We start from the raw sequence: 18,207 nt of genomic DNA, 5'->3' as shown, positions 1-18,207 counted from the left end.
ACTAATTGTTGGTATTTATTGAAAGGATACGCCTAGAAAAGAGGGGTCATGGGAAGAGGACATAACATAGCATTTGGATATATTTACTCTGCACGATGGTTATAAACATTCTTTTCAATTTCTCCTCTTTCTAGACGCCTGCAACTTGGACAATCAAAGGGAAAAGAAAAGATATAATTATCTTCCTTACCGGGGTCCTCCAAGAACAAAACAATCAGGGAATCTGATTGGGATTAGAAGATTACCTAAAGTGTTAATATAAAGTAACGTTTTTTATCACACAAGAACACTGGTAAGAAAAATAGTAAAATTGTAATAGTTATTTAAAGTACAGTAAATGTGTCAACTACCGTAAACCCTAGACAGAAGAACACCCTTTCTCTGTGTGGGGTGCCTGTCCCTAGGAAGGAGGTGGTGGATCGCCTTTCCAATAAGGATAGAGAAGAGAACTATCCCTGTATCTACAATGTAAGCTGGTATTATTTTGGAAACTGAGTAGGAGCCGTCTCTGAAGTTGCATAGTCCCACTTTTAAGTCTGTTCCAACCAGTTCGTACCTCCAAGAGCAACACCACTAGGCAGAACAGTTTTAACTACACTGCTACAATATCCAAGCCAAATCACCTTTCCTCTAGATCATGTGGAAAGAAAAGCAACTCTACCAACCTGGACCAGCTCGCGCAGCCTGGAACCTCTGCATGCCTGACCAGCTCTCGCAGCCTGGAGCCTCTGCAAGCACAACCAGCTCTCGCAGCCTGGAGCCTCTGCAAGCACAACCAGCTCTCGCAGCCTGGAGCCTCTGCAAGCACAACCAGCTCTCGCAGCCTGGAGCCTCTGCAAGCCGGGCCAGCTCTCGCAGCCTGGAGCCTCTGCAAGCCGGGCCAGCTCTCGCAGCTTGGAGCCTCTGCAAGCCAGACCAGCTCTCGCAGCCAGCAGCATCTGCAGGCCAGACCAGCTCTCGCAGCCTCTGCAGGCCAGACCAGCTCTCGCAGCCTGGAGCCTCTGTCAGGACACTGACCCCCAAAATTATCAAACACATGAAGCAATTGGCTTGTTAGCAAGTAAAGGCAATATTCTGGCGGCATCCAGCAGGAACGCAGGTGCTTGGAGGATCCATAAATCTGTGTCTGTTATTACTGAAGTCCCCAACATGGCCCTCTTGGCCACACTACTGCGCCTGGAAGGAAAGATTGATCACTTGCAGAATACCATGGAGTGTATGCCCGTTACGGTTACAGAGCTCGTGAAGCAAATCTGGCTAACAAGGGCAGAGGACTACTTGGAGGATAATGTAGTATCTGTGGAGATTCGAAGTCCAGTCTCAAGCAGGGACAGTAATGTCAGCACATTTCCAAGAGACATGAGCCTATTTCTTCAACAAGGATTTCATCATGTACCAGGACAGCAACAGGACCAGTGTGTACAACCAGGCATGCCCACTGGGCAGGACCAACACATCCTGTGTGTACAAACAGTGTGCACTGATGAGCACAGCCAACAACAGGACCAGTGGATGCAATCAGTCTTCCCCAATGGAGATGACCAGCAATACAACCAGTGCATTAATGAAATGTTCCCTGATGAACAGAAACTCAATTTGAGCCCCAAGCTCGAACTACTCTGTCCTGATGACCAGGAGCAAGAAGAGACACAAATACGTCAGAGCATGATTTCTGATGAAACGAGTCAAGAACTGAACTGCAAACTTGAACTATTGTGCGCTGATGAGCAGAGCCCTGGTCAGTACTACGAACCAGACCCAGGGGTACCAGTTTGGTGTGATGTAGATCAAGATGACCAGCTAGAACCAGCGTCTCCTGATGGCCCAGTTGCAGGTCAGGAGCACCATTCCACACCACTCTGTGCTACTGGGCATTATTTACCTGATGCGTTGCCCTCCCTGGGATCAGATGCACTTCCCGTAGATGGAGCCGTCTTCACAGACTCACTGGTGAAAAGAAATGCAGAATCCAGCGTTCTGAAAGCCGCCCAAGGTGTGTATGTTTTATCAATTGTTATGCATTTGTAGTTTGGGATTTTATGTAGTGCAAATCTACCTAGGAAGCAGCAGAGCCCTGCACATGTCAGTATTTATTCGGTCTTAGTTTGTAGGGGAGACACCCACAATGGAAGAACAGTTGTCCTTTTAAAAAAAAATAGACCTATGCATTGGAAAGATGTAGCCAAAATCATTTTAATGTACCAAATAATGTAATGTAAATGGTCAATTTTTTACTGCTGAACTGTGCACATGAACACCCGTGTCAACATAATCATCTGAGCAGCTCTCGGGGTCCCTCTGTCAAGCTAATGATTAATGTGTGGCTAGAAGGCCCTTTTGTGAAGCCTTCCATTAACTTAAGATGGTGACTCAAGGGGAGGCAGAGTTTAGAGTTTACATTTTAAGTGCATCATATTGGGGGTTATTATGACCCTGGCGGTACCCGGCTTCGGGGACTTACCGGGTATTCCGGCCCCGGCGGATCCGGTAATTCCCCGAAGCCGGGTGCCAGTAATTATTAGTCCCCATTCCATTTCAGCCCCATAGGGCTCAATGGGAATGTGGAGGAGGGGAGCACCGGCACCATTAATAACGGTCCCGGTGCTACTGTCATGTTCTGCAAGTGGGTGCCGGTCCATCAGACCTGGCGTGCATTAAGGCACCCACTTGCAGACCTCGTAGTATGGTGGTACGGTAGCAATTGTGCCGGGAGCTTACTGGCACTGTTGTTACTGTACCACCATACTTGGAATGAGGCCCATTGTCTTTAAAGCTTCTGTTCTAAAACCCAGAGATGCCTATCATTTGGGAAACCCAGACGTTGATCCAATTCATCACGAAGGCGGTTGAGCAGGATGGCATGGTTGACTGTGTCAAAGGCTGAAGAGAGATAGAGTAAGATGAGGACAGAAGGAATGTTATAGTCAAGGTTGAAGAGCAGGGCTTCACGGATGTTCAGGAGAGCAGTTTCAGTGCTACTGGCAGCTCTGAAGCCAGAATGATGGTCTTGGAGACAACCAACAGAGTCAGTTTGAAGGTTAAGCTGGGAGATGGCCAGCTTTTCCAAGAGTTTGCCCAGGAAAGTGATAGAAATTGGCGATATTAGCCGGGAAAGAAGGGTCTGCTGTGGGTTTTTTGAGAAGTGAGTATACAGGAGAGTATTTTAGAGGGGAGGGGAAGGCTCCAGAGGCGAAGTAATGGTTACAGAAGTTGGGCAGAGTCAGGGCAAGGGTATTGTGGTCTTTGATGGTTTTGGACGAACAGGGAAGAACCTGTTTGACGAGACTTTCATAGATAGGACCTGTTTGGAAATCTCATCAGGGAGAACAGAGGAAAAGATGAGGAGGGAGGAGAAGCGGCTGCAGGGGGGCCAGAGGAATCAGAAAGAGAGCGAGGGTGGGGGAGGAGGAGAGGACAAGAGGGTGGACAAGATGTCCTGGGTTTTTGAGATTAAATGAGTGGCCAGGGCAGTGCAAAGGGCCTGGGAGGCGACAAGAGAGGTAGAGACTGCAGCAGGGTTTGCCAGCTCCTTGCAGATTTTAAAGTGTTCGGCTGAGTTGTTAGATGCTGGGCTCTCTTCTTAGTGTGGACAAGGAGCCGGTATTGCCTTTGGAGCAGGCGACAGGCCAGTTTGTCATAGGGTGCACAAGAGGCCCGCCATTTCCTCTCAGCCACCCTACACTTGCATTCTTGGGTGACTAGGTCAGAATCATACCAAGAGTTGCACTTGGCTTTGGGCTTCAAGCGGATCCTCATGACAGGGTTAAGAACATCAAGAGTATCCGAGATAGTGGAGTAGAGCGTGGAAAGGGCTCTGTCAGAATGTGAGTCAGCCGGAGGAGGAGGAGGGGGAGAGAAAGTGGCAGCGGAAGCCTCAACCGACGCACGCTTCATGGGTCGGATGATCGAGAAGGTAGGTGGAAATATTGGAATTGGCTTGGCCTGAGGGCTAGCGAGGAAGAGATGGGAGAAAAGGAGAGAGTGATCGCTCCAGGAGAGAAGAGTGATTAAAGGGATAGAGAGGTGAGGTCTGAATAGATCTGAGCATCCAGAGTGTATCCTGCAGAGTGAGTCGGGCCAGAGGGGAGAATAGAAAGAGAGAGAGAGTCACAGAGGTCGATAATTGTCTGGATGAGGGACAGGAAGCATCCAGTTGCACACAAATCCAACCTGACCAGTGTTTGGAGCATATATTGTAGCATTAGTAGTCGGGTTCCCACCCCAGATCCCTTTTTAATGCAATAAAAAGTCCCTCCTTATCTTTGATCACCTTTTTGCACTTCTATCCCTGCTCACTCCCTTATAACCAGCAACCACCCCACACCCCTCCCCCTTCTGTTTTAATCGATGCCGTTGCATTGTAGAAGTGGGCATAAGAGCAAAAGTCCTTCAAAAGTAAATAGGTCTCTTCAAAAGGCAACCACCTCGGGTTTCGTGGTTGGCAACATAAAGGCCACCTTCTTTCTTTTGGCAGTGATAACTTCCTCCCATATCTTTGGGTCCCTGATAAAATATAAAATGATAGTGCTGAAAAGCCGGCCCTTCTTAGCCGTTAAGGTGCTCAGCATGTTGAACGCTCGCTGCTGTGATTTGCATGTCGCAGGTTCGAATCCCGGTAAGGCCAACTCGACCTTTCATGCTTCCGAGGTCGATAAATGAGTACTAACTTTAGTTGGGATGATTAATGTATGTTCTATGTACAGCGCTTAAGCGCAATCACTATCTAGATAACAAATCAATTCCTTAGCTCACATTGACGCTGGGGAATTCTCCCACCCACTCCCAAACAACAACATAAACCAAAAATAGAACAATAGAAATGTAAATCTTCGAGGATCCGTTCATTGAACCCAAATCAGTCTCTGAGTATACTATATCGCAGATAGAAAGGCAACAATCCCTCAATATAGCAGGGCATCAAAATCCCTAAAAGTGGATTCACTTGGCGCACTTACAGGGTAATTCATAGAATTTCGCAGAAAAGTGTCGCAAGCGGCTGGCGCAGAGTGTCCGCGTGCGATTGACTGCGCCAGGCAGGTGCGCTAAAACCGATTTCCGCGCACAGCGTATTCATGGATTTCAGGCTCCCAAACCAGCCGTGGCGCAGAGTATCGCAGCGACCCTGCAGCAGCGCCAGTAACGCCCCCAAGAACGCCCTCGCGCAAGGAAAAGCCATCAAAATCGCTAAATCATCGCAAAGGGCAGCGCTAACCCTGGACCAGTCCACAGGGCTGCCAAACAAGGAACGCAAAGCGGGTAACGTGCATATCAGGGGTACGCGTGAAGTGTTACACGCGATTAGCCAGGGCACGTGTATCACAGGGGTACGCAGGAATTATCACACGCGATTTGGCTGGGTACGTATATTACAGGGGTGCGCGGGAATTATCACACGCGATTTGGCTGGGTACGTGTATTCCAGGGGTGCGCGGGAATTATCACACGCGATTTGGCTGGGTACGTGTATTCCAGGGGTGCGCGGGAAGTTTAACACGCGATTGGCCAGGGTACGTGTATTACAGGGGTACGCGGGAAGTTTAACACGCGATTAGCCAGGGTACGTGTATTACAGGGGTACGCGGGAAGTTTAACACGCGATTGGCCAGGGTAAGTGTATTACAGGGGTACGCGGGAAGTTTAACACGCGATTAGCCAGGGTACGTGTATTACAGGGGTACGCGGGAAGTTTAACATGCGATTGGCCAGGGTACGTGTATTACAGGGGTACGCGGGAAGTTTAACACGCGATTGGCCAGGGTACGTGTATTACAGGGGTACGCGTGAAGTTATACACGCGATTAGCCAGGGTACGTGTATTACAGGGGTACGCGGGAAGTTTAACACGCGATTGCCCAGGGTACGTGTATTACAGGGGTACGCGGGAAGTTTAACACGCGATTAGGCAGGGTACGTGTATTACAGGGGTACGCGGGAAGTTTAACACGCGATTGGCCAGGGTACGTGTATAACAGGGGTACGCGGGAAGTTTAACACGCGATTAGCCAGGGTACGTGTATTACAGGGGTACGCGGGAAGTTTAACACGCGATTGGCCAGGGTACGTGTATTACAGAGGTATTCGGGAAGTTTAACACGCGATTGGCCAGGGTACGTGTATTACAGGGGTACGCGGGAAGTTTAACACGCGATTAGCCAGGGTAAGTGTATTACAGGGGTACGCGGGAAGTTTAACACGCGATTAGCCAGGGTACGTGTATTACAGGGGTATGCGGGAAGTTTAACACGCGATTGGCCAGGGTACGTGTATTACAGGGGTACGCGGGAAGTTTAACACGCGATTAGCCAGGGTACGTGTATTACAGGGGTACGCGGGAAGTTTAACACGCGATTAGCCAGGGTACGTGTATTACAGGGGTATGCGGGAAGTTTAACACGCGATTGGCCAGGGTACGTGTATTACAGGGGTGCGTGGGAATCATCACACGCGATTAGGCTGGGTGGGTCCTCACAGGTGTTCCCTGTACACCCTCCACGGCCCCTGCAGGCAGCCTACAAAACAGGGGACTACCCTGCACACCTGCTCATGTCCCCCTGCACCCCCACCCCCCAGCAGTGCAGGGGCAGCCTCCACCAGGCCCCCACTCATGTCTCCCACCACCCCCACCCTCCCGCCATCAGGGGCAGCCTCCACCAGGCCCCCACCCATGTCTCCCACCACCCCCACCCCCCCCGCCACCAGGGGCACTCTCCACCAAGCCCCCACCCATGTCTCCCACCACCCCCACCAGTGCAGGGGCACCCTCCACCAGGCCCCCACCCATGTCTCCCAACACCCCCACCCACCAGCACTGTGGGGCACGTGGCCAGCAGGCAGTCAGGCAGCAGCAGATGGCAGGTGGGAGCGTGCTCAGGGCTCTGGGGGGCAGTAATTTGGCCTCCTGGCCAGGAGCGTGGTCTCTCGTGTGTGAACGCGTGGACAGCCTGATAGGGAGTGAAATCCCACACGTCAGCAAAGGCCCTTAGCGCGTAAGCCCGTCAACAGCATAGGCGCGCCTATAGTCACCTGCACGTGCAGGAAATTGTTGCGTGACACGTCCCAGTGTCAAAGCGTGTGATTGGTGAAAATGGATGTACACGTAGAAGTGACAAAGCGTGTGATTGGTGAAAATGGATCTACACGCAGAAGTGACAAAGCGTGTGATTGGTGAAAATGGATCTACACGCAGGAGTGACAAAGCGTGTGATTGGTGAACGTACACGCCGCGTAAGTGACGCTGTACGTGTGGGCCTGTATATAAGGTACATGTAGAACACCATTTCCTTGTACATGCTTTTCGTGGAGAGCGAGTGGGTGAATTCTGTACTTCTTGTCGTTTCACACGCGATTTACTTCACGGCGTTTCCAGTTCGTATTCCCTGTTACCTCTGACAGCTTTTTCTCTTTTTTCTCTTTTACTGGTTTACCTGGGCCTGTTCCCTCAAACAGTGTCCCCTTCTACTGTTGTCCTGTCTTCTCAGACAGCGTACACATCTTCTTTTGGCGGGGGTTTAGCCAGCCAAACGCGCTCATTCTTCACGCTCTTTTACCTGGCAGACGGTGAGTCACGCACGTATCCAACTTCTGTGCTTGCCCCGTATGTAGCCTACCCCTTCAGAGGTCATTCTAGGCTGCGTGTGACACGCATACGTTCATTCTTGTGTTACTGGGTGCCACAGCGTAGTGCAGGTTTTTCTTTCTGCACACGTGGTCTAGGAGGGGTTGTGTGCACGTCATCTCCCTTTTTTGGGCCTCCTGTGCGTTGCGTGACCCGTCATCTTTCCCCAGGGGTTACAATCAGCCGTGCGAGAGCACTAGGGTACAATTACCATCTGGTACCCAACCCCTTTGACCCCCAATTGCCCAGGACAATTGTCTACAGCCACTCCCATACGCACATTAATATCAGTGCCATGGCTGGGAGGCGAGGATTCCGTAAGGGTGGCAAAGGTGGAAGAGCCACAAGTGGTGGCCGTGGTGGATCCGGTAGGGGACGTGGTCGTAACTTGCAGGGTGAGCCTGTCCCCCCATGTGTGGAGGACCAGTCAAGGGCACCCATCATCCCCCCCCTCCCCCCCCTCCCCCCCTCCCGTTGAGGCTGAAGTGGCTGACACCATCCATGCTCAGCCCTTGTTGGACCAGCCCATTGTGGCACCAGACCTGGCTGACTCCATGGCTGACTTCCAGGTCAGCAGGGCTACGACACGTGCGCTGGTGCACGTTGATGCCATCATGCCACGTGGATCTGGGGCAGCAAGGTCATCTTCTGCACCAAGGAGGCAGGGCGGAGTGGCTGCAGGGGCAGCTGCGGCTCCATCCACCCCAGCCCTCACACACCCAGCCAGGACAGTGTCGGTCCTAGTCCATGCTGCTGACATTCCCCCTGACACCATCACACTAGAGCCAATGCCTGCACCAACTCCCATGCTGAGTGTGCAATCCCACACTCCTGATACAGAGTCCACCAGGGCTCCTGCCCCTAGTGTCCAGAGCGGCGCAGGACACTCAGGATCACCACCACCTTCCAAGCGGAAGAGGAAGAGTGCTCGTCCGGCACAGGCTGATGCCCCAGACACGGCTACACAGTCCGGCCCGTCCAGGAAGCCCAGCTTCACGGATGACGAACTGAATGCACTTGTCGAGTATGTGTCCGGACATGACAACGAGATGGTCATTGTTGCAGGATCCAAGACCACACCTGCACAACGCCAGGCACACTGGCAGACTGTTGCGGACATCGTAAGTGCCCTTGGAATCGTGAGGCGCACAGCCAATGATTGCTATAAGCGCTGGAATGACCTAAAGCGCAGGGCAAAGAGTAAGCTGGCCTCAAGTCATGCCGCAACTCTAGTGACTGGAGGTGGGTCTCCAGTAGTAGACATGGAACTCACTCCACATGAGTCAGTCGCTGGGACCTACGTCACGGAGGAACAGATCCAAGGCGTGGGAGATCTGGCTGATTACGAGGCATTGTCCGGTGAGTGCACATGCATGTGTGTGTCATCCATGTGCATGGTGTGTGTGTGAGGGCTTCTGTTTGGGTGCCAGGTGAGAGTGTGTGCGCCTCAGTCGTATGGGTCAGCCATGTGCTTCATGCAATACTTCCTGCGCAGCTGCATTTGGCCATAGCAGTATCCCTTCTGCCAACAGTAGACATCTAGCACAACTGCACGCCAGTTGCCCTTGAAGTGTCACCTTGACACAACATATTTGCTTATTTTTCACTGTTCATTCAGTCAGTTTGTTTGCATTCCACCACTTTCACTAGGCATGTCGCTGTCCACTAGTCACATGTCTGACATGGGTATGGTAAAGTGGAGTGACTTTGTTACCTGGATATCATTTGTACACACATGTCCCTGTGCAATTTGACCATTTCAGACTGGCAGCTCCAGGTGAAAAATCTGACCTGTTAGAATCAGAAAAGCTATTACATGCGGGAACTGGACTGAATGAATAGGTGCTGCCCTCCTCTCCATCTTCACTCAATAGCAATGGTACATGCCATCTGTGTGATGGCATGTGTGTTTCACCTGCCAATCCCAGGCCAATGTGTGATGCCACTGCCAGGCAGCATGCAGAAAATTTGTTCATCTTCCATCTTGGTGTCATCAGTGTGTGCCATTTGCCTGCACTTCATACGCAGTGAGGGTGCATGCATGGGAGGGTTTTAGTCATGTGGGACATGTGTCAATCAAGTACTGGTTCTCTTGCTTCTCAGCCCTCAATGTGTGCCATGGTGCTAATGCCTGTTTCCATTACTTTGTTTTCATGTCTTTGCAGGGGAAGACGCACCTGATACTGCTGGGGTTGTGGAGATGGTGCAGACCCAGGAGGTGTCCCAGGGCCGACCAACCACCAGTGAGGGACGTGGTGTGGTGGTGGGGGAGAACCCACAAGTGCTGCAGGTCGTGCTCTCAAGGGGTGTCTCTGGCTGCACCTCCCCCGAGCTGTACTCAGGTGTTGATTCGGATGAGACCTACGTGCCGTCGCTGGTGAGTGTTCCAGGGAGGGATTCTGTTCTGTCTCACCCACCTGCACCAGGGTCAGTACCCTCCATGGGGATGTCAGTGTTGGCAGCTACGCCTTCGGTGGTTACGGATGCAGGGTCACACTCCGCGACATCTGATCCTGTTCCTGGGCCAGCAGATCAGAGGGGGAATGCAGTCCTGCAGCCTCAGGCAGTGCCGGCACAGCAAGGCGCAGTTCGCCTTGCCCCAGACAGGTGTGGTGCCCGCCGACGTGGTGGCCGTACGCCACCCGGCAATACCGCATGGGAGCAAACCATTTACGGTATGGCTACCCAACAGGCTGCATCATCCGAGATGATGGCTCAGGCCATGGATAGGGTGGCCACTTCCATTGTCCCCCCAGAAAGGCTGATGGAGCGACTAGAGCAGGCAACCGACTCCATCTGCCAGTCACACAGGGAGGACATGTTGGGGTCCAACAGGGACAGGCGGGCGGCACTGGCGACTCTGCAGGAGGCCATCTCCATTGAGTCCCAGGGCCACAGGGAAGCCCTGAGGCAGGAGCTCCTACACCTCAGGACGACTCTTGTTGAGCTTGAGGCTTCAACACACCAAAGGACAGAACAGCAGCTGGAGCGTCTCACCCGTACGCTCTCAGCTGAGATGCAGGCAACGAGGGCGGAGGTCCGGGCATCCCGTGAGTTGTTGCATGGGGACCTCCGCACACTCATCCTCCAGAACCAGACCTACCACACCCGCATGCTTGCAGCCATGGAGGAGCAGACTAGGGCCTTGCGTGGGCTGCCTCCCATAGTGCAACCACCTCCGGATGCAGCTGCACAGGGTGATAATAGCGACAGCAGTGACACTCCCACAATAGGGTAGCCGTGTGGGCCATGAGCCCATGGAGGTGTTTTATCTTCCCAGGATCCACGCAGGTGGGTTCTGGTGTGCATCCTGTCCTCGGACCTCCTGGGTGGCCTCCCCAACCCCCCCGGGCCCATCAATGGCCATTTTTGATTGTTTCTTATTTTTATTTTTATTTTGATTTCTTTTATTCCCAATTTTTTTGGGACGATCTGTTGGCTCCGATCTGTTGGCTCCGATCTGTTGGCTCCGATCTGTTGGCTCCGATCTGTTGGCTCCGATCTGTTGGCTCCGATCTGTTGGCTTCCGTGGTTCCTGTGGGCATACGCTGCATTGTGGCTGGGCACATGCAGGCTTGTAATGTATTTGGTTCAGATGCTTGGGTTTGAGTCACACACACCCCTCCTGCTTCCCGTTTCCATGGGCTTGCAAAGGGTGTGCCCAAGTGACAGTGAATTACACAGTGACGTTGGACTCCCATGAGCTGTGTGGCCAGTCTGTAGTCAATACTGTGTATACATTCATAGTGCATATTGCTGTTGTGTTGTACACTGCATGTTGCATTGATGTGTAACTCTTCTTCTGTGTCTACCTCCCAATTTGCAGGTCCCTTCCTCAAGTCCACACAAGGACCTCTAGTCTGGCGATGGGGACCATGTTGGCAGCAGTGCACCTACAACTCTACATGGCGCCAACACTGCACAGTTGGTAGTGGTGGGAGTGCAGGCATTTCCAGGTGGTGAGACTACTAATATGTAACATTTTTGATGTCATGTTAATGGTACTACGTGCTCAAGTATGTTGTTGGTCCGGCATTGCTGTGAGCATTTCAGGTGTTGCAGGTTTCTAATAGTGCCACTGTACATAGTGAGAGTGATGTCATGTTGTGGGGATTACTTTGTTTACCTGCAATTAGCATGACATGGCACGGTGTGTCGTGTGGCAGTGCTGGGGTTGGGTTGGCTGACATGGCACTGTCCTCTTGTTGCATTTTGCAAGTGGGTATTCATTTTAGCTGCTTCAATGTGTAACTTCACAAAACTGCATTGGTGGTGTCTGTGTGGGTAGGGATGCACACATTGTGACACTTCCAGGTGAACAATCTCAGGCTGACATGGAATTCCCGGTTCATTCTCCACACATTCAGGATCAGTGTCAGGTTGAGTCATCATTGATTGTCAGATGGAATGTGCCAGGGCAGTGTGCACTCCACAGGGGTGTGATTTCTATGTGAAGTAATTAGCCACTAGCTGTGTACGGGCTGCCTCCCCCTGTGCCCTTTCCCCTCCCATGCGCAGCGGCTGTGCATGTGGTTGGGGATGTGGGGCCACCACCATGTCCACGGCCAGGCCCCGGCGTGTTGCAACGTTGTGCAGGACACATGCTGCCACTATGATCCTGCACACTACTGGGGGAGCGTATAACAGCTGCCCGCCAGAACGGTCAAGGGAGCGAAAGCGTGACTTCAGCACTCCGAATGTGCGCTCCACTATGCCCCTGGTTGTAATGTGGGCTGTGTTAAATCTTACCTGGGGTGGCGTGGTGGGGTTCCGAATTGGCGTCATCATGTGGGGGCTGAGAGGGTAGGCACTGTCCCCTGTGGAGGTGGGGATTGGTATCATTGGTGAGGTTGTGACCTTGCTCAGTATCCAACATGCATGCATGTGCAGTGGCATACATACTCACCAAGCAGCCATGTATCGCCATGCCGCCCAGCTTCTAGGTCCCGGCTTAGGGTGGACATTCGGTAAATGAAGCTGTCGTGGGTGGAGCCGGGATAGTTGGCATATACTGAGGTGATGATTCCCTTGGCATTACATGCTACCTGCACGTTGATGGAATGCCAGTGCTTGCGGTTCCTATAGATGTGCTCAGATGCCCTGGGGGGACGTAGAGCCACATGGGTGCAGTCGATGGCACCTAGCACTTTGGGGAATCGTGCCACTGCGTAAAAATCCAGGGCGGCAGCATGCCTTTCTGCAGGTGTTCTGGGCAGGTATATGTGCCTGCGGACTGATGGGCGTGCAGTCATGATGTTCAAGACCTGGTGTAGGCAGCGTGACTGGGTGGCCTGTGACACCCCACCCACTATGGCACTTGTCCGCTGAAATGATCCAGTGGCTAAGAAGTGCAGTACATTGAGGACCTTCTCCAGGGGGCTGAGTGCTTGGGAGCACAGGGTGGGTGATGTGAGGTCATCCTCCCACTCACTCACCAGGTCCAGTATGATGTGTGGTGGAAACCTGTACCTCCCATACACCTGGTCATCAGGCATCCCGAAAAGGCTGGTTCTGGGTGTGAATATTCTGGCCCTGACTATCCTCCTCCTCCTCCTTTGGTAGCCCACTGCCACTGCTGCTAGGAACGGTATGTTCATCCTGGCGTCTGAGCTTGTTATTGTTAAAGTCCGCAATTTATGCTTAGCGCGTGTTCTAGGCGAGCGTGTGACCCGCGCAGCCCTGGAATCCAGTTCCCAGTCCAATAGCGTGTGGAAATTCACACGCACCACGGGATACAGCGTGTGACCCGCGCACCCCTGGAATCCAGTTCCCAGTCCAATAGCGTGTGGAAATTCACACGCACCACGGGATACAGCGTGTGACCCGCGCAGCCCTGGAATCCAGTTCCCAGTCCAATAGCGTGTGGAAATTCACACGCACCACGGGATACAGCATGTGACCTGCGCACCCCTGGAATCCAGTTCCCAGTCCAATAGCGTGCGGAAATTCACACGCACCACGTGATACAGGTTCGCTGACGTACTTGCGTGTGTAAGTGGCCGCGCACCCATTAAATACACGTACATAGGCCAATCGCGTGTACGCGCACTTTTGTCCAATTACACGCGATGACACTCTGACGTGCAGTATCTCCACGTGTGCCCCGTCATCACGTGCTGAGTGGGGAACACCCGTGCGGGTCACGTCACAGACGCGCTTACGCGCTGAGGGACTCTGGTCCAATAGAATCGCGTATGCGTGCTGACGCGCTTACGCGCTAAGGGCCTTTCCTCGGATTTCACGCTGACGTGCAGGATTTTCACGTGCCAAATCACTCCGTATCAAGCTGGCCACGCGAAAACACACGGAAGCCCACGCTCCTGCCCAGAAGGCCGAGTTACTGCCCCCCAGTGCCCCGAGCAGCCTCCCACGTGCCATCTGCTGCTGCCTGCCTGCCTGCTGCCACCGTGCCCTGCCATTTGGTGCCTGCACATCAGCCATCTGCAGGGGTCTAGTTGCTGTGTCCACCCCTGCTGGAACTGAAGACTCCCGACTGGTATTACATCGCTCCACAGCCCAGCCCCAGGACCCAGTTGCCCACCCACACCTGCCTCTGGGGTTGCCATGTCGGGCACTTCCACATCTGGCACCAGTGGCAACCCCAGGCCAGAGGGGCAGAGGGGCACCAGCTTCACTGTCACCGAAGTTGGTGTCCTGGTGGAGCATGTCCTGGTGCAGTATGATGCCCTCTTTGGATCGTCCCGCGCCAGCAAGGAAGGACGGCAGAGGATCTTGGCCGACTGTGTGGTTGCCATCAATGCGGAGGGGGTGGCAACCCGCGACGTCCTGAAGATCAAGAAGCGCTGGGAGGACTTGAGGTCCAGGACCCTTGTGAAGGCCCGGCGCCTCGTGGAGGGGGGCCGGGGCCGCATGAGTTCCATCCAGATGAGGGTCCTGGAACGCGTACGCCCAGCGCTCCACGCCCAGATCCTTGAGAGGGAGGCCCGTCTGGAGTTGAGCGGTAAGTGTCCATGCATTACTGTGTGAGACAGGGCATGTTGCGGTGTGCTGGTTCTATGATACTTGCCTGTATGTGTGCCATAGGCCATGTATGCATGTATGTGTGCAGGGACATCATGGTAATGCATGTGCGACCAGTGATGTGTGATGCACATGGTTGTTGCATGTGTTCAAATGCCGCATGGGGAGCCCTATTCAGATTTTGAACATGAGAGCATGCCAGTCTCTGTACGTGGACATGGGTGGGGGTGAGGGATGGGTGCTGATGTGGTAGCCATGTCTGTGTGCCTGACCTGCGTGTCTGTGACTTATGCATGCCATGGATGCATGACACATGTGTGTGACAATGCAGAGATTCAGTAAAGCAGCCAAATTACCCTTGTAACCGCTGTGTTTGGTGTGTTTGGGGCCAGATGGATGTGACTGAGGTGAAGGGTGTGCATGTGATGGGCATGAGGCATGATGCATGTGAGTTACATATCATTGAATGTTTCAAGAGTCCATTGGACATGCATGGAAATGTCCATGGCATGCACCATGCCTGTTACTGTGTGTGTTTTGCCTGGACTGACCCATGTGTTGTGGAGGGACATGATGGAAGTGTACTTTGACAGTGGTGCTCATCTGCTATTGCTTCCTGTCTAGGGGACCATTGTACAGTGCCCTGATGCTTGTGTTCTTTGTCTCCCTCTACGCAGCGGCTAGTGAAGAAGAGGGCGGAGACGGCGCTGTGGAGCAAGGCGGCGGGGATGCCCCCACGGCTGCAGCGGAAGGGGTGGGTGAGCCCCCACAGGGGCCTGCTACGGTGGGAGACGGTGAGGAGCCATCCAGGTTGGTGGTTTGCACAGAGGAGGAGGAGGCCGCCACTGGGGCACACATGGGGCCTGGTGGGGGCATCCCTGCTGGTGCAAGTGGTGCAGTCCAGGGCCAGGGGCAGGAGGCAGCACAGGTCACCGTGGAGGGGCCTGTGCATGTCGCTGTCCCTGACCCTGTGAGTGCACCACCATGCACCAGCAGGGATGCCCCGTCCCAGGCCTGTCCGCAGGTAGAGGGGATGTCCATGTCACCTGACTCCCCTCCACCTGCGGACGTGGGAACCCCTGGCCGTGCGGAGAAGGTCCTGATTGGGGTCGCGATGCGCACGGCTGTGATTCGTGATGCCGTGCGTGCTTCCCGGGAGGAGCACGCACGTCATCACGAAGTGCACCGTGCCGACGTGGCCCAATTGGGATTGGCCATGTTCGGGGGTTTCCTGCATGTGTTGGCCAATGTGGCGGCCCTCTCCTCCTCTGTGCAGGCTATCCACCAGTCGTTCTCCTTGCCGTCTTCCAGCCCAGATGCCACCAGGGCCCCCTGTGGACCTGCCCCGACCAATGCAGCCAGCTCGGTGGGGATCCCATCCCTGCCACAGTCGGGAGTCAGAGATCCAGCAGGGGTGGACACCAGAGCAACTGGACCCCAGCAGATGGAGGATGTGACGGCATCATCGGGCAGGGCACGTGCACGACGGCGTCGGTGGTTTCCATCAGCCTGGATGCCGTCGTGCTGGCACAGGCAGTTGCATCGGAGGCAGCAGCAGGCTCAACGTGGGAGGCATCATGGCTCGGGGCCATCAACATCAGGGGTGCAGGCATCGGCCGGAGGGCAGGAGAACCCTGGAATGGGAGTGGCTTCCGTGTGGGAGAGGTTGTGCCAGCGGATAGGTGCGGAGCGGCAGCGGGCAGAGGAGGAACGGCTCACGATGGTCAGGGCGGAGGACTCCATGCGGAGGGCGCTGAGGCGGGCTGAGTGCCTCGAGGGTCTTCGCAGGGAGTTTGAGGTGGACACTGCGTTATCCCTGCGGGACCTCGGGGCCAGGGAACATGCCCGCCTCCAAGCCATTGACCAGGAGTTCGATGATGCCCTGGCCCATGACAACAACCAGTGAGCCGTCCGAATAGCCCGCTGCCTTTGTATATAGTTGTATAGTTAGGGTTAGGTTTCCTTTGTTTTTTTGATTTTTTTTTGGTTGCGATTGGACAATGCACCACTTTTTTGTATATAGTTCACTTTTTAGTTAGTAGTCAGTTAGGTTTAATTTGGTAGGGCTCATGGACCCAGGATGATCTTCTTAATTGGCTTATTTTAATTTTTCAGAATTTTTTCTTGGACATTCATCTTGTTTTGTTTGATTTGCTTTGTGTTTTTTCTTATTTGCTGTTCAATACATATTATTTTTTTAATCTTCAATGTGTCGTATCATCTCATTGCTTTCAGGCATGTCATGTTGGGTGTTTTGTCATTCACTTGCAGCCATTGTGTGTGACAGACATGTGTTAAATTGCATTATTTACATTGGGGGTGTAACATGTAATTGCCTTTGATATGTGGGTGGGTGTGATAGTTGGTTGGGTCTTTTGGCAGGGGAGGATGGGCATTACGGACATGATTGGGGAATGTTGGGACCCAGGTGCAGGGGGGCATGGATTGGACATGGGTGGGGGCCTGCTGGCAGGTCCCACACAGTGCTTGGGGGTGGGGGTGGTGGGAGACATGAGTGGGGGCCTGGTGGAGGGTGACCCTGGTGGCTGGGGGGCGGGGGGGGTGGTAGACATGAGTGGGGGCCTGGTGGAGGGTGACCCTGGTGGCTGGGGGGTGGGGGTGGTGGGAGACATGAGTTGGACATGGGTGGGGGCCTGCTGGCAGGTGCCCCACAGTGCTGGGGGGTGGGGGGGTGGGGGACATGAGTTGGACATGGGTGGGGGCCTGCTGGCAGGTGCCCCACAGTGCTGGGGGGTGGGGGTGGTGGGAGACATGAGTGGGGGCCTGGTGGAGGGTGACCCTGCACTGCTGGGGGGTGGGGGTGGTGGGTGACATGAGTGGGGGCCTGGTGGAGGGTGCCCCTGGTGGCTGGGGGGTAGGGGTGGTGGTAGACATGAGTGGGGGCCTGGTGGAGGGTGACCCTGCACTGCTGGGGGGTGGGGGTGGTGGGTGACATGAGTGGGGGCCTGGTGGAGGGTGCCCCTGGTGGCTGGGGGGTGGGGGTGGTGGTAGACATGAGTGGGGGACTGGTGGAGGGTGACCCTGCACTGCTGGGGGGTGGGGGTGGTGGGTGACATGAGTGGGGGCCTGGTGGAGGGTGCCCCTGGTGGCTGGGGGGTGGGGGTGGTGGTAGACATGAGTGGGGGCCTGGTGGAGGGTGACCCTGCACTGCTGGGGGGTGGGGGGGGTGGGTGACATGAGTGGGGGCCTGGTGGAGGGTGACCCTGGTGGCTGGGGGGTGGGGGTGGTGGGAGACATGAGATGGACATGGGTGGGGGCCTGCTGGCAGGTGCCCCACCGTGCTGGGGGGTGGGGGGGTGTTGGACATGAGTTGGACATGGGTGGGGGCCTGCTGGCAGGTGCCCCACAGTGCTGGGGGGTGGGGGTGGTGGGAGACATGAGTGGGGGCCTGGTGGAGGGTGACCCTGCACTGCTGGGGGGTGGGGGTGGTGGGTGACATGAGTGGGGGCCTGGTGGAGGGTGCCCCTGGTGGCTGGGGGGTGGGGGTGGTGGTAGACATGAGTGGGGGCCTGGTGGAGGGTGACCCTGCACTGCTGGGGGGTGGGGGTGGTGGGTGACATGAGTGGGGGCCTGGTGGAGGGTGCCCCTGG

The 18,207-nt window shown here is 54.4% G+C and overlaps 1 protein-coding gene across 1 annotated transcript in view; it reads left to right on the top strand.

The window, feature by feature from the left end:
* LOC138565580 (zinc finger protein 883-like) overlaps positions 1 to 18,207 on the top strand; it is a 179,252-nt gene that overhangs the window by 20,301 nt on the left and 140,744 nt on the right. The window contains exon 2 of the mRNA XM_069642990.1: positions 135 to 1,993. Within this exon, the coding sequence (XP_069499091.1) occupies positions 1,150 to 1,993 (844 nt within the window). The 5' untranslated portion in view covers positions 135 to 1,149. The remainder of the gene's footprint in view (positions 1 to 134; positions 1,994 to 18,207) is intronic.

The sequence above is a fragment of the Ambystoma mexicanum genome, chromosome 1p (genome assembly GCF_040938575.1).
Source record: "Ambystoma mexicanum isolate Mex_15411 chromosome 1p, UKY_AmexF1_1, whole genome shotgun sequence".
In the NCBI taxonomy this organism is placed as follows: domain Eukaryota; kingdom Metazoa; phylum Chordata; class Amphibia; order Caudata; family Ambystomatidae; genus Ambystoma; species Ambystoma mexicanum.
The sequence above is the reverse complement of the archived record's forward strand: the minus strand, read 5'-3'. Positions and strand labels throughout refer to the sequence as shown.